General features: G+C 33.8%; 1 protein-coding gene across 1 annotated transcript in view; it reads right to left on the bottom strand.

Moving 5' to 3' along the window:
- The window catches only part of CNTN1 (contactin 1), a 278,854-nt gene that overhangs the window by 42,165 nt on the left and 210,204 nt on the right, over nucleotides 1–26,485 (bottom strand). The window contains exons 18-23 of the mRNA XM_042948459.1: nucleotides 19,974–20,044; nucleotides 14,560–14,794; nucleotides 11,965–12,068; nucleotides 3,818–4,004; nucleotides 1,242–1,354; nucleotides 269–425 (exon numbers count right to left, since the gene is read on the bottom strand). Of these exons, the coding sequence (XP_042804393.1) occupies nucleotides 269–425; nucleotides 1,242–1,354; nucleotides 3,818–4,004; nucleotides 11,965–12,068; nucleotides 14,560–14,794; nucleotides 19,974–20,044 (867 nt within the window). The remainder of the gene's footprint in view (nucleotides 1–268; nucleotides 426–1,241; nucleotides 1,355–3,817; nucleotides 4,005–11,964; nucleotides 12,069–14,559; nucleotides 14,795–19,973; nucleotides 20,045–26,485) is intronic.

The following is a 26,485-nucleotide window of genomic DNA, read 5'->3' as shown; positions in this document are numbered from 1 at the left end:
AATGCTATTACCATACCTGCATTATGGTACTTGGATTATGCTTTGTCACCCAGATAGTAATCAAAAAGTATGCAGTATGTTGCAAAGTTACTTTTGTGACTTATAAGGGAAGAAATGCCAAGTTTCAGGACATCCTTGACAATTCAGATTTCCTTAGGAAAACACTGATACTGGTGTGCATACCAATCCTACCTTTACTCTTGAGAATCCATATGGCCTACAAATATACAAGTAATTAATGGAAATGTGTCTTAAATGACTAGCTTACCTGAAATTTTGACTTGAGACACTACTCCATCTCCTCCATCACTGTGTGCACGAACCTCTACAACATACTCTCCATCCCTGGGGATTGGAACTTCTATGGAGTGTTTATGAGTTGAATACAGCTTGCCATCATGCTGGCCATCGGGTCTATAGAGAACCTGAAAAAGTCCCAAAATATGTATATTTAATAAAGTGGTAATAATGAGCCAATGCCAAAACACTAAAACCAAAATAAAAATGCTTAGACTTTTAGTAATAATAAAAAAAAATCCCAGGAAGCTGTTTAATACTAGCTAGAAAAACATTATGTTATTTTTAATTCACAGAAATTGATTTCACCTATTATTTTAGGGTGATCCAAGAGAAAATGCCTTAAGCATCTGACTTTTTTTTTCTGACCTAACATAGAGGCAAAAATGTGTGTGTGTGTGTGTGTGTGTGTGTGTGTGTGTGTGTGTGTGTGTGTGTTTTATGGAATAGGTATAAAAATGAGGGCTCTTTGAACATTTTGAAGTAGTCTTAAAACATTGCTCAGAATTAAATTTTTTAATATTATTCCCAAACTCTGGTATCCAATAAAAAAAGTGTGATAGAATATATGGAAATAATCTTTTTTTGGTTCATTTATGGTATGCAACTCAATATACCCAAGTTTACTGTGTGCCAGGCAACGCTATCTTAATCATTGCCAAACAAAAATGGATTTATGCACTGATTACTTTAACAACTCTATTCTTTAAAGCAGTTATTGTACCTATCTTGCTCACTTGACATAGAATTTTCATAGAATTCACTGAAGATCTTTTCTCATTTCAAAATTTATCACAGTACGATGTCATCTGATTCCGCTATAAAGCTAGAATAAGAAAGCTGAAAGGGTTTTGGTGAAATAAACATCAGTCAAGTCCAAACATCAATCACTCTTTATAGGAATAAAGCCTGTGTGGGGGAAAACCCAGTAATCTTTTACATACCTTATATCCTGTCACTGTAGATTCATTTGATAGTGCTACCACATGATCCCAGGTGATTATATAGCGTGAACCAGATCTTATGGAACTGATGATCCTTGGGGGCTGGCTCGGAGCTGTGGAAAGTAATAATATGCAAGTGACAGACACCGTATCCAACCTGAGTTCTGCAAACTGCCTTGAGTCAGTGATGATAATGATGTGACAACAACAGCTAATTTTGATGAGTGCTTACTACATAACAGGCACTATACTAAGCACTTTATATCCATGGGTTCATTTAATGTACCCTTGACCCTGTGAGGTAGGTAATATAACTATCTTTTATTCTCTTCTCCTTGTTCTTTACTTGGGTTTCTTTCTCCACCAGGCTTTTGTAACTGCTGCTTTTAAAGCCATCAATTATCTCCAGTTGGCCAAATAATGTTATGTTTTACTCTTTTCAGACTTAATATCTTTGTAGCATTCTACAGAATTGACCTTCTAACCCTTTTCTGAATCTCATTCTTTTCTTAAATTCATGATCTCTTAACATCCAGGTGTCCTTCTACCTCTCCGGATGCTCCTTCTCATTAACCATCCTGTGCCAGCTCCTGTCCTCTGCCTAATTTATAGATGTTGGCATGACCTAGGACTTGATCCTGAGCACCCTTCTCTGATCTATGAATCTTTCCTAAATTATATATCTGGGTGTATGGCTTTAAGAAGTCAAAATTTTATTTCAGGTGTATGCTTTCTCTTGGCCTCTAGACATATGTGTCCAATTGCCTGTATTAGAATGTATACAAGACTTCTCAAATGTAATCAAGATGGAACATTTGCCATGTTCTCCCAAATCTGCGTCTCTATGGGTCTTTCCCATCTTTGGCAAATGATACAACTGAATCCTCAGTTTCTGAATCAAAAGTACAGTACTCAGTCTTCCATTCCATCCATGCCAACATCCAAATCAGCACCAAGTTGTCAACTCTTTCTGTAGAAAATTTTCCACTTCTCTTTATATCCATTGTCACTTAGTTCTGGCCATCATCACTTCTCTCCTTGACATCTAAAACCGTCCCCTAATTGGTTCTTTTGTTTTTACCCCTACTCCACCACCACCCATTGTCCATCCAGAAGCCAGAATGATTTTTTTCAAGCATAAGTTAACTATCCCTCTCTGCCTTAAAATTTCCCAATGGCTCTCAACAGACTTAGAAAAAACTCTAATCCCTAGCAGGACCTACAACTACAAGACTCTTCATATTTCAACACCAGCATACTTCCTCCTTCTCACTTCCAGCCTACATCCTTGCCCAACTGGCCTTTCTACACTTATGGCATACCAAACTATTCCCACCCTTAGGCTTTACTCTAATTACTTTCTCTACCTGAAATAGTCCCCTCCCTGCCAGTTGTCACAGTGGGTCCTTCTTACGATTCATATATTGATATATATATATATGACTCAAATGGCATCTTATCAAAGAAGCTTTTCTTGACCACTCAATTGGAGTTCATTTCCATCCATGTCACTTTCTATTTTATTATGTTTATTCATTTTATTGCCCTGTCATCTGATATTATCATTCATATTGATTTATCAGTTCTTTGTTTTGTTTTGTTTTGTTTTCATGTCCTTCCATTAGGTTGTAAATCTTCTAAGAAGAGGCTCTGGGTCTGGTTTGATCCCTTCTGTATTCTCAATGGCTAGAACAGAGATAGTAGACACATAGCATACTTCTGATGAATAAATGGAAAAAAAGAACAAAGGAATGGATGCTGCTCTTACAAATTAGAAAACTAAGGCTTAAAGGTGGGAGGTAATTTGTCTACTGGCACACATTCAGTAAGTGGAAAATACATATCTGAAGCCCATGGCTGATACCAAAGTCTGGTATCCTATCACCATGTTCAGTTACCTTTCCCCAAGTGAATTTTATAAATTTCCAAACACCAGTAGTATTCATGTCTTTAAATTCTTGCAAATCTCTCTAGAATCTTGAATATAAATTCTATTCTTCTATATATTCAACGTGGGTTCAAGAAGGAGATATCAAAGTGAACCCAGAGAGCTGAGAACGATTAGAAGACTTAAGCAGGATGGGCTGTCTTGTTGTATAAACAACGAGAACATATGGTAATAAGAGATGAAACATAATGCTACAACATTTACCTCACATTTGCACTATGCAGTGATGAAGGTTTATATAAAAAAAGTATAGAAAAGAAACAATTTTAATTTTCTCATGCTATATGCTATTTATGCAGTCCTATAAAAACAATGTTAAAAATAGTAACAGAGAATACAAATTGATTATCTAGTGATACAAAATTTACAAATGGAGGTTCTGTAATATTATTTCTATAGTGGAACATTAAATGGGTGAAGTCATCCTCCACATGTTTTCATCACCTACAATAACTAACAATGATTTTTTGTTTGTTTTTGTTTTAAACCTTGGATGGCTGTAAAAGATAAAATTTAAAATGGAATGCGCTAAGGACTGCTAGGTAGTAAATTTCTCTCAAATGTAACTTGCATCATGACCGAATGGATTGGTAGTTTTTGACGAGTCTAAATGCAAATGTTGACTCACGTGCTTTCTTGGTGAAGGTCTCAATCATGTCACTGGGAGGCCCACACCCCGCGCTATTGCAGGCCCTGACTTCCACAAAGTACTGGGTGTCGGGCAGAAGGTTCTCCAGCCTGGCCGAGTACTCTTGGCTGGTGACTTGAACTCTGTGTGCAGCTGCTTCTTTGTCATGGGCAGCCCAATACCGAATCTGCAAACATTCAAATTGAGGACGATGTTGTCATGATTCAGTGGTGAAAATCCTTTTCACTTGGCTCTGACACCTATGATGTTGGCTGAGTGTCATATACTCAAATGTTACTTAATGCTACTTATACTTCTATTGGTCTTAGAATACGGCAAGGCACATAACATAGATCTATTAAAGATGTCAAAGAAATCAAGGGCTCACCTCATGGCCTGAAATAGTATCACTCTAACAACAACAACAACAACAACAACAACAACAACAAAAGATGAAGAAGAAGAAACCAAAAACCTTTTCATATGATTTACCTTCAAAATATAACACTGGTTTCTGTTTGGATGTATTTCCACAATAATTTTTATCATTTATTTACTGTTTTATTTCTGTTTGTATAATATCAAATGTGTCATGGGTCATTGCTAAAACAGTTTGACAGGAAATACAACTTTGTTTTATAAAAAGTTATTATATGGCCTAGAACATGCGAGTGTAATAAGTTTCTGCTAGTTCATTTTAGAAATATGTATGAAAAATTATTCCCTTTGAAGCTATATTTTTTCCAGCTATCAAAGAAATGGGCTTAAGAGTTTAATTAGTTGAGGAAATTATTTATTATGAAAATCAATTTATTTTTAAAAATGGTATCCATGTTGTGATTAGAAATGATTACTTGTGGGGCTCCTGGGTGGCTCAGTCCGTTAAGCATCTAAATTCGGTTCAGGTCATGATCTCAGGGTTCTTGAGTTCAAGCACCCCCCCCCCCCGCCCAAGCTCTGTGCTGACAGCTCAGAGCCTGGAGCCTGATTCAGATTCTGTGTCTCCCTCTCTCTCTGCCCCTCTCCCACTCACACTTTGTCTCTCTCTCTCTCAAAAATAAACATTAGTTTAAAAAAATGATTACTTGTACCAACCAATGTACCAATGACACTCTTCCTTGTCTCTTAAAGTTTAAGTAAAATTGGAAATTATAATTTCCATCCTTCTAATGAGACTATTTTATTGGTTAGAAATTCCTGTATCTAAGGTATAAATAAAAAGGAGCAAATTTCCTTATAAATGTGTTGATATTTTATATATTTTAGATTCCCTGGCCATAAAATAAATGAAAATTTAATTTCACAATTAAGCAAAGTGCCTAGACAATAGTATCTAATATTTATATAATCTTGAATAATTCATTTACACAAATCAAATGAAACCATTATAAAATGGAACTAGATGGTTCCAATTCACTTGGTAACAAAGTAAGGTTTATATGTAGAATGATCACATTTCAGAACAAAGCCTAGTTACTAAGTTGCTAATTTGTTTCCTTTGCAATGTTTTTATTTTTTTTTCTAGTACTCATTTTTCTCATGTCAGCAATACTTTTTCTAATGGTTTTGATAGGATCTCCTTGGCATTTCCTGTCATCTGACCAGAAGGATGGCCTCAGAACCAAGGAACTAGAATTGTACCCAGTGTCTCCAGAGGCAGATCTCAGTTGGCAGACAAAAGACCTGCTAAGGGGAGGAGCCTCCTCGAGAAGATGTTTCCAGATTCTGAAAGGGTTCAGGCAGTGAGTACATTCATCTGGGAGGACAATGGCCTACATTTTAGTGGGCACTTGAATTAGATAATGCATAAGGCCTCCTTCTAATGCTTGACTAAAGAGAAATAAAATGAAAATTTATATTCTAATGAAATGCCAAGAACCCGAGTAGGATCATCTGTGTACATTATCTTCATAATAAATCTAGAATGTTTTATAGCAATCAAAACTGAAATCTATGAGGTTGATGCATTTTTATATGTATGCTTGTTGACTGAGATGTGGACCACATTTTAAAATCTTCATTCAATTTTAACAACTTTTCTATCATCCAGTTTAAAGAAGAGAAACTTTTTAACCAGATAGATATCAAAAAGGTAATTTCTAAAAGACAGACACTATGAGGAATTAAAGTGACAAAATTTTTCTGCCTTCTCACTCAAATTTCCATGAGGCATTTTGGCAATACAAAAGAAAAGAGCTTTCCTTAATTTACTATTTGCACCTATATCTAAAATGACAAATGAATTTATTCATCTAATTTTAGCAGGGATCTGTGGTGGTCAGTCTCCATTAAAATTCACAGTAGGGGTGACTGGGTGGTTCAGTCAATGAAGTGTCTGACTTCCACTCAGGTCATGATCTCATGGATCGTGAATTCAACTCCTGCACCGGGCTCTGTGCAGACAGCTTAGAGTCTGGAGCGTGCTTCGGATTCTGTGTCTCCCTCTCTCTCTCTGCCCTCCCTGACTCATGCTCTATCTCTCTTTCTCAAAAATAAATAAACATTAAAAAAAATAAGTCACAATAAATTAAAGCAATGATTTAGCTATGCCTTTTTAACCAGGGAGCAGAAAGAATTATTGAGAGTGCCAAATAGTCCTTGATTTCCTTGTTTTAGAACAGGAGAGTTGTTTGAACTTTTCACAGTATAGTTAATCTTTACAAATGAAAGCATCTGAGACAAAATGATTTAATTTAATAATCTCTTTAAAGTATATGTTTACATATAACTTACAATGTTTTCAAAGTATACTAAAATAAATAGTAGATAGATATATGTAATGTATGACATCATCTTTTTTTCTCTGAACTAGCCACTGGCCATGCACGTCATTTCCAAACAGATAATAAATTTGGGCTGTTGTATCTTGATCATCTCACTGAGTTTCTCAATGTGGTGAAGCACTGACATTAATTTATGAGCAAATCGCTTGGAGTGAAGGGTGCAACCTGTAGTCATGGAACAGAACAAATGTGTTGCTTTTGATTAATCACTAGGGAGACCAGAAGAGAGCCTGAATGAATTAGTGGAAAGGGATTATCACTACTGGAAAATACATACGCACATACATACATATACTAGGTCCTGAATCATGGATAGTAAACCATAAATTCATCTTCATACGCTGCATTAATATATAATGCATTTCTTTTTAATGCTGTGGCATTATACACTTTTCACTCTTTCTCTACATGTTCCATAATTCCCATAGCATCTTTTGTCTCTCATAAACCTATCATAGTGCTTATTAGGCAATTATGACTAATTAGACTGCCTCATGACTTGTCTTTTTCCACTTAAACTAGATTATAAGCTCTTTGATGACAGGGTATTTACTATTTATTTTCAACACTATGGGCACAGGGCTACATTTGATGTATGATACTCTTTCATTCATTGAACAAATATTTATCAGGTACCCACTTTGTCCCACTTACTGTGCAAGGTGCTGGGAGTGCAGTGAACCCAGGCATACATGTTCTTTGCCATCATAGATCTTATTAAAAAAATGAAGGCATACATGTTCTTTGCCATCATAGATCTTATTAAAAAAATGAAGGAATCAAAATGTATAACTTCACATAAAATCCCTAATATCTTTGAGGGAGAGATCTAAGTATATCATTTTGCCCAAAGAATACGTACTCTTTACAAAAGTATTAGGAAGCTAAAAAGAAAAAAGCCTTAGCAGAAGAGTATCACACTTTCCATAAATTGTGTGCTACATTAATAATACTTTTGTACAATGACAATATAGTTATATTCCTTCTCAGAAAAATTTAAGAAATTTGCAGGGAAAATGGCTTTTTTAAAACCTCATTTTCTCCAAAGGGGTTTAGAAAAAAGGAATGGATGTTACAATTATGGAAGTGCCTGAAGATATTTAGCACTTTTGAAAATTGGGTTTGCTCCATTTTATTATTTTCAACTTCAGTAAACTTTTTTCTTAAGTTTATTTAGGTATTTTGACTGAGAGAGAGAGAGAGAGAGAGAGAGAGAGAGAGAGAGAGACAGGGAGAGAGAGAGAGAGAGACAGAGAGAGAACATGGAAGAGGAAGAAAGAGAGAGACAGAGGGAGAGAGAGAATCCCAAACAGGCTCGTGGATGTAGGGCTTGATCTCCTGAACCAGGAGATCATGACCTGAGCTGAAATCAAGAGTTGGAGTCAGATCCTTAACTGACTGAGCCACTCAGGCAGGTGCCCCTTCAGTAACCTTTTGTATCAGATTTCTAAGTTCTGCCCTTTCAGTTCTGAATTTGCTGGAAAAAAAAAAATCATAATCATGTGACAAGTGAAGATTCTTTTGTAAAAGATTTAATACAGTATTTAGGAGAAACGGTTAATATGGTCATTTAAGTGAAAAAAAAGACTCTGACACAAAAAAAGCTCAATCTCTAAAAATATACAATAACTATATTATCCAAATCTTAGACTCCTTTGATTATTAGAATATTCTATGGGAAAGGAATAGCAAAAATATAAATCATTCCAATCTGTATTCTTACACATTTTGGGAGCTATTCAAAATTCTTTTATTCCAGCCACTGGTGCAGGGACCAACCAATTCTATGGAGGCTTCACTTAGGTACTTCTCCTAAGCATGACCAGTAAGCATTTCACCCATGCTAGTGCTGCTGGCCTCGCACTCCCAGTCCCAGGATGTCTTTGATGCTGCAATGTGAAACTTGTCCCACAGTCCACGGAAGTGGGAGAGGAGGTGATGCTGATGGGGCCACCCTTAACCAGTCGGGGGCAGCAGTGGATGAATGCTCCCCCTTTTATCCCAGGTAGGGCAATTCTAAGCCACATTCTAAAGGTCCTCAAAGATCCCAAGAGATGGAGCACCAGTTGCCAACAGGGTTTGCCAAAAAGATATGCATCTTTCTATCCAAGCTTCCCCTTTTTCTCTTCACTCTGTTTTTCCTCATTTTTTGCTCTCCAGGATCATATTAAAACAAATGGATCAACAACAGCAACAACAAAAACACTACCTTCTCCCACACCTGTGTGTCAGACTTTGCTTTGGGGAGATCAAGATCCAAAATAAGAAAATGAAGTACTTCCTAAATATCAGTACTTCCTAAATATGCTCACTATAATCAATTAACCTTTAAAAAACTTGAGAAAATATTTTAAAAAACTGAGATTACTCAGGATTGATAATCTTTTAAGATAATTGTGAAACTGATTATTTGCATTAATCTCTAATTCAGTTGTTAAGAGATTTTGCATTCATTATTCCTGATAGCATATTATGCTTGTTTACATTAAGTTAAGTGGGTGTTGTACCTGCTGGGTGAACACACTAAGTCTTTTGTGGATTCTGGGCAGGAGTTCAAAGCTCTAATACACCTTTCCTACACTGCAGAAAAACTTGTACCATTAAGGTTAGGAGTGGGGAGCTCTTTAACTAGGCAAGAGGAAAAAATAAGTAGAACTTAAACACTCTACTGAGATACATTTTAAAACCACAAGGGAAGAGATTATTTTTAAACTCAACTGCTCACAGTTCTCACTTGAAATATCAGGAAATTAACCTTGAGAAGGGGTCAATCACACAGGACTCGGGCTTCCCCAGTTTTTATTTTATTTTCTTAATGTGTTACTTTTTTTTCTGTTTCTTTATAACTTTGTCCCTGAGTACATTTTTATAGGAAGTGCACTGGGGTATTAGTTTTCTCAATCATCTATCTTGTTAAACCATTGGCTTCTCCCATAATATTTTAGAATAGAAACAATAACCACATTATAGTCAGTCAAACTCCCCCCCACCCCCCATACAGGGGCATTTTCTTACAGGAGAATAAATGTTACAGACATTCTCTTTTAAGCTTTCATGCTTGTCTCTTTGATATTCAAGGTTCTGTGTCAACAACTCAAAAAGGTTTTAAGAAAGAACAACTGGAAACAATAATTTTGCGATTTATGTACAATATTTTAAATTTATTTGGAGACATAACACCTAGGTTCAAATCTGGTTATGCTAATTATTACGCAAATATTTCTAAACTCCAATGCTGTTGAGCATCATAAAGGCTCAACAAATGTTATCATTCTTATCAATATTATCATTATCATTTTCATCACTGTCATTATCATCACTATCACTGTCTTCAAATGTCCAATAACATAGAACAGGGAAAGGCAATAAATGTTTTTATTTCATTCCACACAACAGTTCTATGAGGCATGATTACTCTTTCACCTTTGCAGGTAAGAGAACCAAGGTTTCAGAAATTTCAGATAAATTTTCTATCAAATTCCTCAGTGACAGAGTTGAGATATCAATGCACATCTGCTCAGCAAAAGAGCTCACTGTTTTCTACTTAATATGGAGTTACAGAAAGTCAGATATCTGTGAAACTAAATTCCTCAATGGTATACATTTTCCTTGAAATTATCATTTGAGAAAATATTATCTGATAACTATTATTTTTAATGGACTATTTCATTGAAAATCCTTAACAGATGTTTACTTCCAATCAAAAAAGCTTATATTCTGGTTATTGCCTAAATTCATTGGTGCCAATGCTAGGTCAATGTTTTAAACAAAGTAAAATATAAATTTAGCATTTTGATTCAATGAGTGAGTTATATTTTAAATAATCTTTTTTCTCTTTTTTTTATTATTTAAAAATGAATAATATGAAAGAAGAAAAAAATCCTATGGTCCAAGATGACTTTCAAGCTCCAAATACTGATGTCTTCTCCCAAGAAACCTTGGACTTGTTTATTATAGGGGTTTGTAATGCCTAGTGAATTTCTTTATTTTTCCCATTCCTTTCCTACTAGCTTTAAATGTAAAGGTCAATTTAATAAGTTATGAATACTGTCTTTCCAGTTCATTCCTACCATTCCACTCTTTTCATAATAGCTTCAGCTGAACCCTTGCAAAGATTATCTGAAGACACTTTGAGATGTACCCAAATCATAACCTATGTTACCGAAGAAAAAAAGCTTCCTGATATTTAAATGTTTAAAACTTAAAATCTTGGGTTGGTTTTGTGGTCACATCTCAGAAACATGGCTTTGAGAAGTCCAGATTGTAACATATGATTTGATAATACTGTAGCTCTATTCAGCCTGAATACCTGTTTAGTGCCTACCCTGTGCCCAGCACTTGTTCTTGGCGCTGAGAGAAAAACAGACAAAATCTTGCCCTCAAAGAGCTAATATTCCAACAGATGAAGAAGGGAGGTGCATAAGAATTGAGAGGGCAAGCTGGCTGTGTGTGCAGTTCAGCACCCATGGCTTCAGAAGGGCATTCACTTCTAAAACAGAAAGGAGTCTGTGGTTTGGCATAAAGCCTTGAACTTTGAATCATCAAAGCTGAATTTTAGATACTGCTTTGACACTTAATTTGTGCTGAGGCAAGTTGTTGAATCTCTGGCATCCATTTGCTCATCTGCAAAGATCAGATGTTGCCAATTCCTCCTAATTTTCACTCTATGTGTTTAATTAAACATATGAGATGATATCACATTTCCTGCACAATCAAGTCTTAATTTTGCTAGTATTGTATTAAAGGCCCCGACTATCATTCGAGCTTCAATTTTCCAGGTCTTCTTCCCTTCAACTAAGACAAACTCTCCCCTTTGTATCTGGTGAATTCCTACTGGTATTTTAAGACTCAACTCAAGGAAAATTTCCTTTGGGACATTTCGAATGTTGCCAATTTTCTACCTTCATAGACAACATTATGAGACACATATTTGGAATATTTATAGTTATTTCCTTTACAGGGACCATTAGAAGTGGAACTACTGAGACAAATAGAATAAACATTTTAAGGATGCTTTTATAAATTATCAAAATGGTTTCCAAAAAATTTTTAAATTTGGGAACAGTTTATGAGAATGTCTCAAGAGATCTCATTTAACTATGGGTGTTATTACCTTAGTTTTTATTTCAGTCAACTGTTTGTTAACACACAGGACTCTGTCTCTCCTAGATAAGCTAGTTAGGAATCTCCGCCTTACTCTTAACAACTAGCTTATAAATGCCCAACATATTAGACACAGAGATTATAGTGTTAGTTGCCACATAAATCAATGGCCACAGAACACTCAAAGGGACAACATATTTGAAAACTTACGATAATAAACTTTTGAATAAATGTATATAGTTTAATAAAAATTGAACTCACCTGATAGCTTTCCACAATTTTTTCTACAACATGATCCCAATGAACAGATATCTCAGAAGATGACAAGACTTTTACACCTACTTCTGTTGGAGCTTCACTGGGAGCTGAAATTTGATGAGAACATTACATTCTTATATAAGGTGCTTATATTCATATAGCACCATTTGCTGTATGAATGGATTAAAATTACATTTTAATATTTTTTCAAGTTTTCATATTTCTAAAATAAAACAAGACCAGTAATTTTATTATCTTTTTCTCTGGTTTTACTAATATTATTTTATTTCATGGTCAGCAATGATATATGATGACACACACAGTCATCTACATGAATGTTAATATATTCATACACATGTACATACACATGCACACACACACTTTTACAAAATATAAACTCTTTCGGATTTCTCCAATATCTGTGAGCAAGAACTGTACTAATTCTTTTTTGTATTTCTCTGTACTAATCTGCTTTAAGAAAGCCTGTGGATGCACATTCAATTCACTATATTTATATAACTCTATATTATCAAAAATAGGAAATTTGGTATTTATTATTAAAATTGTTCATTACATTTAATTCTCATTTTTCTCACACTTTGTATTTACATAAGCTACAGATACACAGAAATACTTCTCTCCTTTTCTTTTATGTTTAAGCTAAGTTTTTTTTTTTTTTTTTTTTTTTTTTTTTTTTTTTTAGATCCTTTGAAACAAGTTGTGACATCCACTGCTTCTTGTGCTCAGGAAAGCTTTTATAAGTCTAATCTTCCAACTGGGCATCAAGTCAAGTATGTATCAAAAAGGTCTCTGTTCAGTGAAAAATAAAAAGTAATTTACATCCCTTATGAAAACTACACAAAGAAACTATGGAAATCTTTAAGCAAGAATGGTCAATTTTTATTGTCTTTTATTAACAAACCATAATCCTCTTTTGTGTAAAAAATGTCCTGCACATGAACATTGTTGCCTTTCTAAATCAAGGTTAATGTGTAGCACTATGATTGATTTCCTAGCAAGAGAAGAAGAGAGGAACGCTTATACAAGCTTCGGCACATGCAGGTTTTATGAGACTTATGAAACATTTAGGAAAGAAATATAATTAAATGCAGATGGTCATGACTACAGAGATGACAGGCATGGCCCTTTGCCTGATTACTTTAGCATCAAGCAAAGCACTAAAAAGTTGATATTGGGTGAGAAGATAACTTGTAAAGTGCTTTTTACTTTCATTTCTTCTGTGGGGGATACTCAGATTGTTCAAACTGGTAACACTGACTCGAGTTACCATCATTCTATTGAATCACAATAAGTATAGAGAAAGTAAGAATTATTACTCAGGTCTGAAAGCCCTGACTTGATTATAAACTTAAATAATTTCCATTTTTATTCTCTCCATGTATTTAACTTAAAAAAAAGCGTGTGTGTGTGTGTGTGTGTGTGCACCTACATGTATATATAACCATATATATAAGATTGCCTTTCATGTTTGTGTTATAAGTAAAGATCATGGAATGATGGGAATACACATTAAATTTTTAACAAGTAGGGAAGCTAATAACTGTATGCCTGAAGAGCGTTATGTGAGTTCTGATAGCTAAATGTGTATTTTGAAGTAGAAGGTAACGCAAATTGGGCAAATGAATAGAGTGTTTTTCCTCTAAGAGATCAGAGGAGTATTTCCTGTTTTATTTCCTTTTGTGCTTCTCACACGTATGTGAAGAGAACTTGGCCAAGGACAAATGTGTCAGGTCAGAAGGCAATGGAATCTCCATTTGCTTTTCTAGCCATTAATTGTTTACATAGTGCTCATGAGTATGGAGATATAATAAGGAGGTCTTATGTTTCTTTAATAGGAAAACAATAAAAAGCATAGTAGCTTAAATAGGAAATCACAGAAATCAATGTTATTATGTTTAATCCAAAACGATGTATTATTTATCAAAGACATATAAAGTCTTTTAAAAGCATTCTCAGTTCAGATAAAGTTTCTAGAAAAACAAAGAGAGCCAGTATCTATATATTTTTCCCCTTAACTAGTTCTCCAGACAAATTTTTCCTTTCCCAATAAAAAAATTCAACTTTCTGACTCCTTCTTTATAGAATTATGCCTAGATTCCCTTTGATAAAATTTCAGCACTCTATTGAAATGGCAAAGAAGTTACATAAAGGATATAATTATACAATTTGGGGGTTAAAAGGGGAAATTTACCCCCAGAAAAGTACATGTTAAGGAATTTGTAAGTAGTAAGCATTGTGAATGCACAGACATACTAAGGTACCAACCAAGTATGGAGAATTTCTCACTTCACAATTAGAATCAAGAGGCCAAAAACATGGGTCCAAAGCCAATTATTTTAGTGGAGATTTCCTAATTATCGTGGACATGATCTAAAGGATGAAAAAGATTTGGGAGGTACTCTTGTCTTTAAATGGTTGGAATGACATTTTAGTTTGGATCAAAGTAATACTCTTTTACTAAATGCCTAGTACTATGAAAAGATCTTAGCAAGTAAGGCCTGAAAGACAGCAAACAAAATACCTACCAGAGAGTTAGGTTTATCTTCCCTCATCACGTTAGTAAGATCTTTTACCTACCATCTTGTGCTGAATTAATGACTGCTGTGAGGCTGTAAGGTCCATCTCCTTTGTTGTTGAAGGCCTTAACTTTGACTTGAAATGCAGTGGAAGGGCGCATGGTCTCATCTTTATGGACATAGCGGCCAGTATCTGGATTAGTTACTGTAACTTTTTTCCATTCTTCCCCATCAAAAGGCTTAAATGCCACTATGTAACCAAAATTGTTGCCGTAGTGGTATTCTCTTGACAAAGGCTAAATAGAAATTGATATATTAAATAGGTTTAAGCAATATAATTAATAGGGAGGAAATCCAACGCAAATAATAACAACAATACACATGGAAGCATGTTCTTTGTAAAAAACTACTTAAAAAAACATGTTCATAAGTTAGTGCTGCCTGAAAATGCCATGGCAAAAACATGTCCAAACAAGTAATGACTTTACTTACTAAGTATTCTCTTCCTGGAATATCTCAGGGGGGCTCTCACTCTGGACCTTTTTACATTCAATTCTTTCTGCCTAGAGTGCTCTCCCATACATCAGAAGCCTCCCTCCTTCACTTTCTTGAGGTAAAAATCACCTACTTGTGGTCTTTCTTGGCCACAAGATCTGCCATTTCAAGACTATTTCCATAACACCCCATACACCTCACCTCCCTGCTTTATTTTCTTTTCTGTAACACTACCATGATCCACACTATATAATTTACTTATCTATCTACTTCATTATCTTTCTCAACTACTAGAATATAAGTTTCATGAGGGCAGAGTTTCTGTGAGTTTCATTTACTTTCATGCCTAGAACCTAAAACAAAGAGAGTTGTATATGACTCTAGAATATCTGTCCTGTAATCAAACAGTAGACACTGGTCAGAGGAGGAAAGAGCGAAAAGGAAGGAAGAGATGATATTGCCTTCATTTGTAGGAGGCTGGCTGTGGGCCCCTGTCTGACACAGTATTGAAGAATGTCCTCTGTTTGGCATATTTCCTGAGTTTCTTATCATTACACACGTCATCTGCCCAATAAGGAAGTTCATGTCAGCCTTAACAAGTCATTATTTATAAATAACGACAAAGCTAGTTCTAGTAAATACTCATCACTTAGTCGTTTTCAGTCAAAAAGAGAAATATGCAAATTGTGTCTTCAATTTTTCACCAGAAAAATCAAAGTTATCTTGAGGAAAAACCATGAAGTAAGTATACCACAGTTTCTTGAATATACTTATGTTAAACAGGATGGTATAGAAATGTACATCCTGAAGCATAATCCCCAGGATGCATATATTGTGATTTTTTAAATTATTAGATGATATAACCTAGTGTTTCACAGTAGTTTGAACATTTTTCTTATTGATAGTTATCTACCTAGTTTTTGCAATATAGAGTATACTAGAGTCAGCTAGAGAATTTTCAAATCCCAATGAAACTGGAGGAAAAAAAAATCCAGAAAAAAAAAAAAAAAAACTCCTTGGGGGAAAAAAATTAATAAGTCTCAGGCCATAGAGACTTGATTTAAAAATTTTAGAATAGGATTTCTAATTATGAATTTTTGACAAGCCTGCATCTTATCCTGAAACAGATACCATCCAATTTTTTTTTTAAAACCAATTCATATATATGCATAGGGGCACTTGTACCCCAATGTTTATAGCAGCACTCTCAACAATAGCCAAATTATGGAAAGAGCCTAAATGTCCATCAACTGATGAATGGGTAAAGAAATTGTGGTTTATATATACAATGGAGTACTACGTGGCAATGAGAAAGAATGAAATATGGTCCTTTGTAGAAACATGGATGGAACTAGAGAGTGTTATGCTAAGTGAAATAAGCCATACAGAGAAAGACAGATACCATATGGTTTCACTCTTATGTGAATCCTGAGAAACGTAACCGAAACCCATGGGGGAGGGGAAGGAAATAAAAAAAGAGGTTAGAGTGAAAGAGAGCCAAAGCATAAGAGACTCTTAAAAACTGAGAACAAACTGAGCGTTGATGGGGGGTGGGAGGGGGGGGTGGGTGGGTGATGGGTACTGAGGAGGGCACCTTTTGGGATGAGTACTGGGTGTTGTATGGAAACCAATTTGACAATAAACTTCATATATTGGGAAAAAAATAAAAAAAATTCATATATAAAAGAATAGAATATTCTAATTTCCTTAATATCCACACTTATGTATGTTACATTGACTAAAACCTACAAATTAAATAACTTGATATTCAGCATTCAGTATTTCTAAATCTTACTTAAGAATGTAACCTAAATGCCAAGAATAAAATATGACACAGCACTGAATGAAGTCAATTTTTGCTAAATATCCACTTACTTAAATTGATTTGATTTCTGCAAAAATTAAAACCTGATTTTTTTTTTTTTTTGCACTCCTAAAAATCCCTTGGAGCTAGGTTGTGCTTTTTGACTATCTGCAATGATTGAATACTAAAGATATTTAATGGGTACACATGGACCTATATAAACATATTACCTAGATAAACAGATGTCTAATGCAGACAAGTTTATACTACTGCAGCCCTCTCCTCCACCAATACCTGTCTCACTTCAAAAATCCAGATGAGAGGCATTGTTTCTCAGACATTATGGTTTCTGAGATAGACTTCCCTTAGGGTCATGAAAGATTCACAAAACATTTTGGATGCCTCAATAACAAGTCCCTTGGGTGACTCCTGAGACAACATATTGTAATACATTACACTAGTGGTCAAAATAAGTCTCAAGTAAGAAAGCAAACTTCACTTTGAAAACAGGTGCCGATACAAAAGTTTTTAAATCTTTGGGGTTTTGAATGCCCAGAGAAGTGTTATAAATTAAAATTGGGTTACCACACCACAGTGAGCTCAAAATCTATCTAGAATCAGATAGCAGGATGTTTGTTTAATCTTTTAGGCCAGTGGATCAATTTTTGCACAGGAACTATACACTCAGGCATAGGTAAAATCTGACTTGCATTTGAGGAAAAAAAATAATTTTAGTAATTTATTCTTGCTTGTGCTTTGAGCATTGATTTTTTTTCTTCTTCCTTTTTTTTTTTTAAGTAAAGTAACATTTTGGATAGGGGATTGTGACATGAACAATTTTCATGAAAAGAAGTCATTGTGAGTTTGTCAGATACTTCAGAAATAGATGTTCAAGTTGGATAAAGCTTGAAGATAAAATTTGTTTTTCAAAAATGCAATTACAAATGTCATGGAAACATGTTGAATTGAAAGTTAATATTGCCATATTCTATGCAAACAACATAATAAAATCTCAAGAAGTCTTGAAGAAAGAAAATTGCATGCAAAATAATATTAAGTTTAAAAATGCTTAAAAAACAGCTTTCTGTTTTTATTTTACAAATTTTATGACATCATATGTAGAAGATTAGAAAGACCACCCCAAAATGTCAATGTGAGTTATTTCTGACGTGTGATCTTGAGTAATTTTTGTTTACATAATACTTCAGCATTGGAGCTGTCATTAATTTAAAAAAATGTTGCTTTCTAGCTTAAAAAATTATTGTTACAAAACAAACAAAAGGAGAATACCCCTGCAGTAGAAATATTACCATAATAGTAGATATGGTCTTTGGACTAGCTGATACTACATTACTGATGTGTAAATAGAAAAGGACAAATATATCAGTTTAGTGTAGTGAACAAGAGCAGTACCAAAGAACATCCAGATTCCTTTTGGGTAAAGGTTCCCCAGTTGAATATCCAATTATTCCAGTACCTTTCGTTAACAAGTTTTTCTTTTTATTGAAAAAGAAAATAAAGTTATTTTCTTTGTATCACTTTGGTGCCTTTGTTGCAAGTTAATTGATCATATGAGTGTGAGTCTATTTCTGGGCTCTCTACTCCATTGATATGTATCAGTCCTTATGGGAATATCACATTGTCTTAATTAATGCAGCTTTAGTAAATTTTGAATTCAGGTAGTGAAATCCTGCACCTTTGTTTTTCTGTTTTTATTTTTCAAATTTACTTGATTCTTCTAATCCATGAACATGCTATTTATGTTCATTTACTTTGATTTTCCTTAGTTTCTCTCAGGAATATTTTGTAGTTCTTGGTAGAGAAGTCTTGTATGTTTCTGTTTAATTTATGTCTATGTATTTTATGTTTTTCTAGTTGTCATTATAAATGTATTTTTAAAGTTTTGTTAGCAGCAAATCAATAAAATATAAAAGAACATTTGACTTTAGAACATTGATTAGGTATCCTGAAATTCTATTAAATATGCCTATTAATTTTAATAGTTGTTTATAGGTTTCCTAGAATTTTCTGCACATATACACTTCGTGCTCTTTTTTCTTTTCTTCTTCTTCTTCTTCTTCTTCTTCTTCTTCTTCTTCTTCTTCTTCTTCCTTTTCTTTTTTTCTGCCCTATTTCACTGGTTGGGGACTACTATAACATCAAGAGGGGATATATTTGCTCTGTGTCCAAACTTAGAAGGAAAACACTTAGTCTCTCACCACTGAGCCCATTATATTAGCTACAAGATTTCTATAAATACTCTTTACCAGGTGTAGGAAATTCCCATCTATTTCTAGTTTACCTTGAATTTTTAAAAAATAAATGACTTTTTTAAGTTGCCAAGTGCTTTTTATGCATCTATTGAGAAGATCCTATGGTTTCATTCCTTTATTCTGCCAATATGATGAGATTTGTGAAACCAACTTTGCATTGCTGGGATAAACTCTACTTTGTCATAGTGTATCATTCTTTTAGTATTTTCCTGGGTTTAATTTGCCAACATTTTGTTAAGTTTTGCATCTATGGTTATAAAAGGTATTTCTTTGTTATGTTCTTTTAAAAATAAAATTCACATTTTATTTAAATTAAAATACATTGTGAACAATTTATTTGTTTCACCAAAAATAACAGCAATAACTTTTATATTGTTACTCTATAAACCACAAATTCCTATTTTTCTCCAGGTAATTCTTATAAATCAAGAAAGGTGGTAGATACGGTCATGCAAAGGAAACAAATAGATAGCCAGTATCCTTGGCCTCTGATTCTATCTTGACCATGAATAAAAGTGTTCAATGTTCACTCACTAGATTTATACCTTATGAGTTAACTCATAAGGCATAAAGCAACAAATGAATGTTGATAACAACCATATGCAGAACAAGAGTGGATTGCTTTCCACTCAAAATTCAATTTTCTCTTTACATTCACTTAATGGAGACAAAATCTACATTGAAATCTCTGGTGAACTCAGTTTCTTCTACTTGTTGATAATTTCTCTAATTGCCAATTCAAATTTTTTTTTATTATATTTAAACAAAAACAAAACAGAACAAAACAAAAACAGTTTACTCTGGGCATTGTCTTTTATTCCATATTATTTCAGGAAACAAAATGGTTTTGAGATTCAGTGTAGGTAAAGCAGCATATAATAAATGCAAATTATTCATACTTACCACCCATGTTATGGTCAGCTCTCTGTTGCTTCCACCTCCACCTCCTACATCTGAAGGCGCTACATTAGGAGCTGAAACAAACAATAAAAAATGAGGTTATGCAATTTTTTCTGGCACTCCAAGACCATAAATTTTTTCTTCACTAGGAAACACAAGCTGCACACATTACCCACTCAATTATAATGATAATGCCTCACAGTAGCTGCAATCTATTATATATTATATATATATATAATTATATAAATATAAGTATAAATATAAATATAAATATAAATATAAATATGTTTTCCTGCCAAGCTAAAAATTGATTCAGTGCCATAGGAAAGTATGGGTTTTCTTTAGCAGGGGGTAGCAAAGCAAATTTGCCCTCCCACATACCTTTTTTTTTTTTTTTCCTGTGTCCTTTCACTTAATATGATTTTGAAAGATTAGATCTATTTTGTTGGGAAAATATTCCACAGCTCTTACTTTTGAAACTTATGACCTTCTTATAATTTACTGTTGTGTTAGTTTTATGCTTCAATCTAGAAATGATATTAAATAGCTCCTGTGCATTAACATTGGATAAAGTTTCTCCCAAACATCTGGTAATATCTGAAATCTAATATTTTTTCTGGTACTCTCACTTCCAGTTCCTAAATACCTTATAGAACCTTGCCCCATCAGGACTCCGACTCTCCCACACTTCTGTCTTTTTAGATCTTCCTTCAGTTTCACTTGTTCTACTGCATTCTACCTTACAGTCTCTCCATCTTTAAAAATTATCTGTAATATTGCCTTCTTCTTACCCTCCACACCATTAAACACTTTGTCACAGAACTGCAAAGAAGAACTGATATATGGCTATGTTTTGTACTTCACTCTGTAATAGCTTTTTAATGACCCATAATCTGTTTTCCACTTCTTTATATTACTAAATTCACTCTCTCAAAAAATCACAAATCACAAAATTGCTTCAAATTGTTAAGTCCAATGACCTCTTCTTTATTTTTCTCCATGTTATTCTCTCTCCCTATAAATCTTTCAGGGTAGTTGCTATATCTCATCAGATTTGTTTACTATTGGATTCTTATCTAACTGGAGTTGCACAGATAAATAAAGCATAGTTTGTCTTGTACTGGAGGCACTTAGAGACCAGCTACATGGATGAAGTCCGTGTTTTTACACGCAAATGTTGTGGCTCAGTCTGAGATATCATTTCCAGATCTGTTAAAATTTTAAAGAACAGATGAAGGGCACCTGTGTGGCTCAGTAGGTTAAGTGTCCAAGTTCAACTCAGGTCATGATCTTGAGGTTCATGGGTTAGAGCTCCAGGTCCAGCTCTGTGCTGACAGCTCAGAGCCTACAGCCTGGTTTGGAGTCTGTCTCTCTCTCTCTCTGCCCCTCCCCCACTCACTCTCTCTCTCTCTCTCTCTCTCTCTCTCAAAACTGAATAAACATAAAAAAAAAAAAAGAACAGATGAAAGATGAATTATCCCTGGATTCCCCACATCCTTCCCCATAGGAAATAGTCATACCTTCCTCAGAGTGCTCAAAGTAACATGTTCATTTACTAAGCTGCACATACCAACAAATAATTGTGACTCAGAAAAATACTTCACAACTTCTCCTATGTTAGCCATGCAAATTCTTTGTTGAGATATGTACGTTAATTGCACATAAACAAAATGTATGGTTTTATGTCTATAAACCGTGTGATGATTTCCATTTCTGATTAGGAATGAATATGAATTTGAGAGATTTTATTTTACTATTCAACTGTCACCACATAAGTGTAAGAAATAAAAATTGAGTGCACAGAGGTGTTAAAAGATAATTGTAGTGCTTTAGATAAAATACGTATTGAACCCTGGATATTAAAATAACTCTTGGAAACCTTTTAAACCACATAACTCATATTCTGAAGTTAAAATTCTACATGCTACAAGAAACAAGAAACAAAGAACATGCTGTCTTACAATCCATGAATAGATCAAATTTTGTGTGTTTAACTCTAAGTACAAGTATTGTGGTCACAGGCAAATAATTTCAAAAATAACTCTTAGAATAATTTATTACACTGCAATTTGTTGAATCAAACATTGCCTTCATCAGATCAAGTATTATTTGCCAAAGCACTTCACTGTAATCCTTTTCATTATAATCAAAATTAACCTCTTTATTTAGAGCTAAAAATGAAATATGTGTATTATGTTAGATTGAATTTTTCTCCATTTCATAATGTTTATTTCAAACTCCTTTAACATGCTTCAATAAATCAAGATTGACTTGCCCTTCAAAGATCACCCACTCAGCTTATGATGCGAAAATAAAAGGCAGGAATAAAGGTAACTGTACCTTCTAATAGAGTGTTTTATATCTTAGGTGAATTATTGACAATGTCGTCCATTTAGCTTTGAATGTGCAGCTGTAGCTTTAGCAACTAAGGGGCATTTTTTTTCACAGGTGGGATTGACATATACCCTACATACCTGACAAGAATTTGAGTACCTTGGGGCGCCTGCGTGGCTCAGTCGGTTAAGTGTCTAACTCTTGATTTCAGCTCAGGTCATGATCTCACGGTTCATGGGTTCAAGCCCCACATTGAGTTCTGCACTGACAGTGTGGAGCCTGCTTGAATTTCTCTCTTCCTCTCTCTTTGCCCCTGCCCCTCCCCTGCTTGCACTCTCTCTTTCTCTCAAAATAAATAAACTTAAAAAAAATCTGAGCACCTAGCTACTGTATATTTGCATTCAGCTTTGCAAGAACCGAAGACCTGGGCAAATCATGATTTCTTTTAGGGAAGTAAATAACTCTAACACAAGGCAGTTTATTCAGCGTTAGGCTCCAAAGCAATTTAACAGTGAACAAACTAAACTTTCTTTTAACAATAAATCATTTAAATATTTTAATGAAATATTTAGGAAAAAATAGAAAATTATTGAATTAATCACGAATAAACAGTATTTATCATTTTACTGTGAAATGTTAAAAATAGCTTTTAAATTTGTTCTTCTGCCTTGAGTTCAGTCTAACAGTGATTTCCTAATGATGTTTGTAAGAGTGCTTCTGTATTTCAGTCACAGAACTCAAAATTATTTAAAAAGAAACTCAAGCCAATGTCATAATTACTCGTTCAGTTTAGAAAAAAACTGATGCTGCCAATTTTACTTTTAGATTTGAAAGCTTAGGTAATTTCCTTAGAAGTACCAATTTGAGCTTTACCGTTTTTTTGCTTTTGTTTTTTCTTTCTTTTCTTTTTTAACAGTGTACACACTGACTTATGACAAACCCTAAATGGTAACAACCATGAAGTATATGAAGACAGGCCCTTGATTCAAAATAAATTGTTGACTACTTAGTCCTTGTTAATTATTGCTTAATTTGTATAGCTATTTTTACAGAAATAAAGTTACCATGAATGTAACTTTGAAATTTAATTTGCATCAAAATCTCATTGTGATTTAAAACAAAATTTTTAGGAAGAGATTCAAATGGTTATAACTGTAATGCTCTAGAACCTAGAAAAACCAAGGGATTAAAAGTACAATTAAAGTCTTGCATCTGCTTTTATTCTACTTTTAAATATACATTCTTTGTGATTAGCCATTAACAAAACCAAATGAACTGCATAATATTTGGATATTCAAATGAGAGTAGCTATTTGTAACTCTTAATGATCTGTTCTGCTGGTGGAACAGATTGCTAATATTGCTAATGCATCTGCCATGTTAAACTGATGCTCTTCCCGTAACAGGTAAAAACAATACAGGGACTGAGATAATTCACAATAATATTAATGTCGTAGGGTCTTCTAGAGCTGAAATTGGAGGTTTGTTTATGAATCTAGGCTTTGATCTCAAACAGGAAAAATTTAAATGGGTGGAACGGAGTAAATTTGTTAACTGCTCAAAAGCATGATAATCTAAAAATAAGTCATCTGAAGAAATGCTGGATGGGCAGAAAAGAATGCTACAAACTGAAATGATCATAAGGTACAGTGAAGTTATTATGAAGAACTCAAACCAACTATGCACTATTCATTTAGGTAAAAGGATGAAATCTAGTTTCTCTCAGGATATTAAAAACAAAAGTATTTCATGCATGTGTGAACTTTGTTTTCAAATAGAATAAAATATATTTGGTAATGGGTTCTTTTCAATCATAATGTGCAATTATCACTATGGCTTTATCACTGCTTCTCTTTTCATCCTTCTCTATTAACTGCCAATTTCTAGAACGACCATCTTACCCTTCTTGCTCCTCCTTTTCTCTTCCACAAATAATTTTGTAGCGCTGAAGATAGCAACATAAATAGAATCTGATTCCAGTACTGAAGATGCACTTTCTTTAATTTAACAAGTGAGTATGTACGACTAATTTTAATGTGTTAAGTATCCCCAACTTGTGAAAGTCTGCCGAATGAATGAAGCAGCTCAGCTTCATAAAAGACTCATCTAGAACTCAGAAGTGATTTTTACATACTGCACTCAACTGGATACTCAGATCAGCCCTTTGAAGTGAGCATACAGAGAAGTAACAATTTCCCATTTTACAGGAAAGGCAAATGAATCCCAATGGAAGTTACTTAACTAGCCATGTCACAGTGCTTACATGGAGAGTAGCTTTAATGCAGGCCTCCTCATTGCTTAAAAATCTATACTTTTTGCTACTTTAAAAAAATATTTCTCTCTCTTATTACCAATGATAGCAAATAAATTTATCAGTAACTTGCTAGCTACAAAACATGCTCTTAGCACCATTTCTCTCCTTTATCAAACATAACTAAAATGATTAAAAATAAAACTAAATAAAAAGAGAATGGCTTCATTAGACACAGAATTAATGTTCTATATAAAGGATGAAAGTGCTGATTCTTGTATTTTTTTTTCTCTTTTCCTTCTTAGGTTGATCTGGCATAAATAAATGCCAAAGCTGTCAAAACAAACCCAAATGCGCCATTTTAGGATATCAACTCACCAACTGCACCTGCAGATCCATTAGCTATGAGGGTATGTCTTAATGACACATTACTTTGAAGGATGCTTTTGTTATCTCTTTCTTACAGTCAAAATTAAATGGGCTACAATGAATTACAAACACATCTTCTAATTCTTCATTTGGGACCATCCATTTTATAATGCACTTGTCTGAATCCAAAGAATATACCCAACCATGCACTGCGATCTTAACATTAAGTAATTGGACAGATAAGGGCATGTGCTGCATTAGATAATGTTGTGTCTTTCAATCAGCATAATGAGGTACAGGGGCAACCTTTCCATCAAATGGGAACCAGCCTTTATCCCACATAACATATGCTGGCATCTCTTAGGGAGTTGTTATAATGGTACATGGCAAGACAAACATCCCCTTGTTTTAAAAAGTATTTTTATTTTTTTGTTAGAATGAAGAATGTGAATGCCCAATTTTATGCATATTAAATTTTTTAAAATGAAGAAGAAAAGAAAAACAATATTTAAAGATAAATTCTATTTAGTTTTATTATATTAAACGTATATTCTTGTATTTATATTAAATATAAATATATATATATACATATATATATGTATATATATATATATTCCTCTAAGATGATTAGAAATTACATGAAGCTATGTGATTCTCTGTATGTTTATAAAAAATGGAAATACATTGTCAAATGAGGTGATCAATTACAGAGTAGACAATATTTTCTTATAAGCATATTATACTGTAAAATGAGAATAATAGCATAATAAATGAATATTAGGCAGCAAATATTATGCACTAGATAGTACTAACTTCTTTCATTATATGTTTTTAAATCATAAATCGTAAAATCATAAAATCTCAAAAAATAAATAATTTCCATTTTGAGATGAGAAAACTGAGAGAGGTTACATAATCTAAGGTTTGAAACAATGGCACCAAGGTTCTACTGAAGGATCGGTGTCTTGGAGCTTCAGTACTACACACTGCTTTCAGAAGAGTAGGAAGACAGTGAGGTTGAAAGGTCTTTAGAGTTTCATATAAACTGAGTATACCAAAATGATCCTGAGCTTCTAAATATGATATTAAATATAAATCACCAATTCAGATTCAAAAGTCAGACTGAGTCTTTCTCTGAGACACTTTTTGCTCGCATTCCTAAAAACATAATCATTTCTACTTTGAGATGACAAAAAAGATCTTATAATAATTCCTTCCAGATGATCAACCCATGTATACCAAAGCAATCACCTTCTGAAATTAAATAATTAAGATACTGTTTGTAACAGATTTCCTGAGGAGGAGAGGAGAAGGTCTGTATCTATCATCAATGCCAGAGAAAGCTCCTTCCTCCTCTAATGAACAATTTAGTATTTCAAAACATGTGTTCAGATTAAGTCTTAGTTCATACAATGTTAGTCAAGAGATCATGGAAAGTTAGCCAAGATCAAGAGATTTTTTTTAAAGGACTATATTTAAATATAAGAATGTCATAATTTTTAATTTTTATTTATTTTTATTTTTTTAATGTTTATTCATTTTTGAGAGACAGAGAATGAGTG

This window comes from Panthera leo, chromosome B4, assembly GCF_018350215.1.
Source record: "Panthera leo isolate Ple1 chromosome B4, P.leo_Ple1_pat1.1, whole genome shotgun sequence".
NCBI classification, from domain to species: Eukaryota; Metazoa; Chordata; class Mammalia; order Carnivora; family Felidae; genus Panthera; species Panthera leo.
Note: the sequence above shows the minus strand (reverse complement) of the source record. Positions and strands in the feature narration are given on the sequence as shown.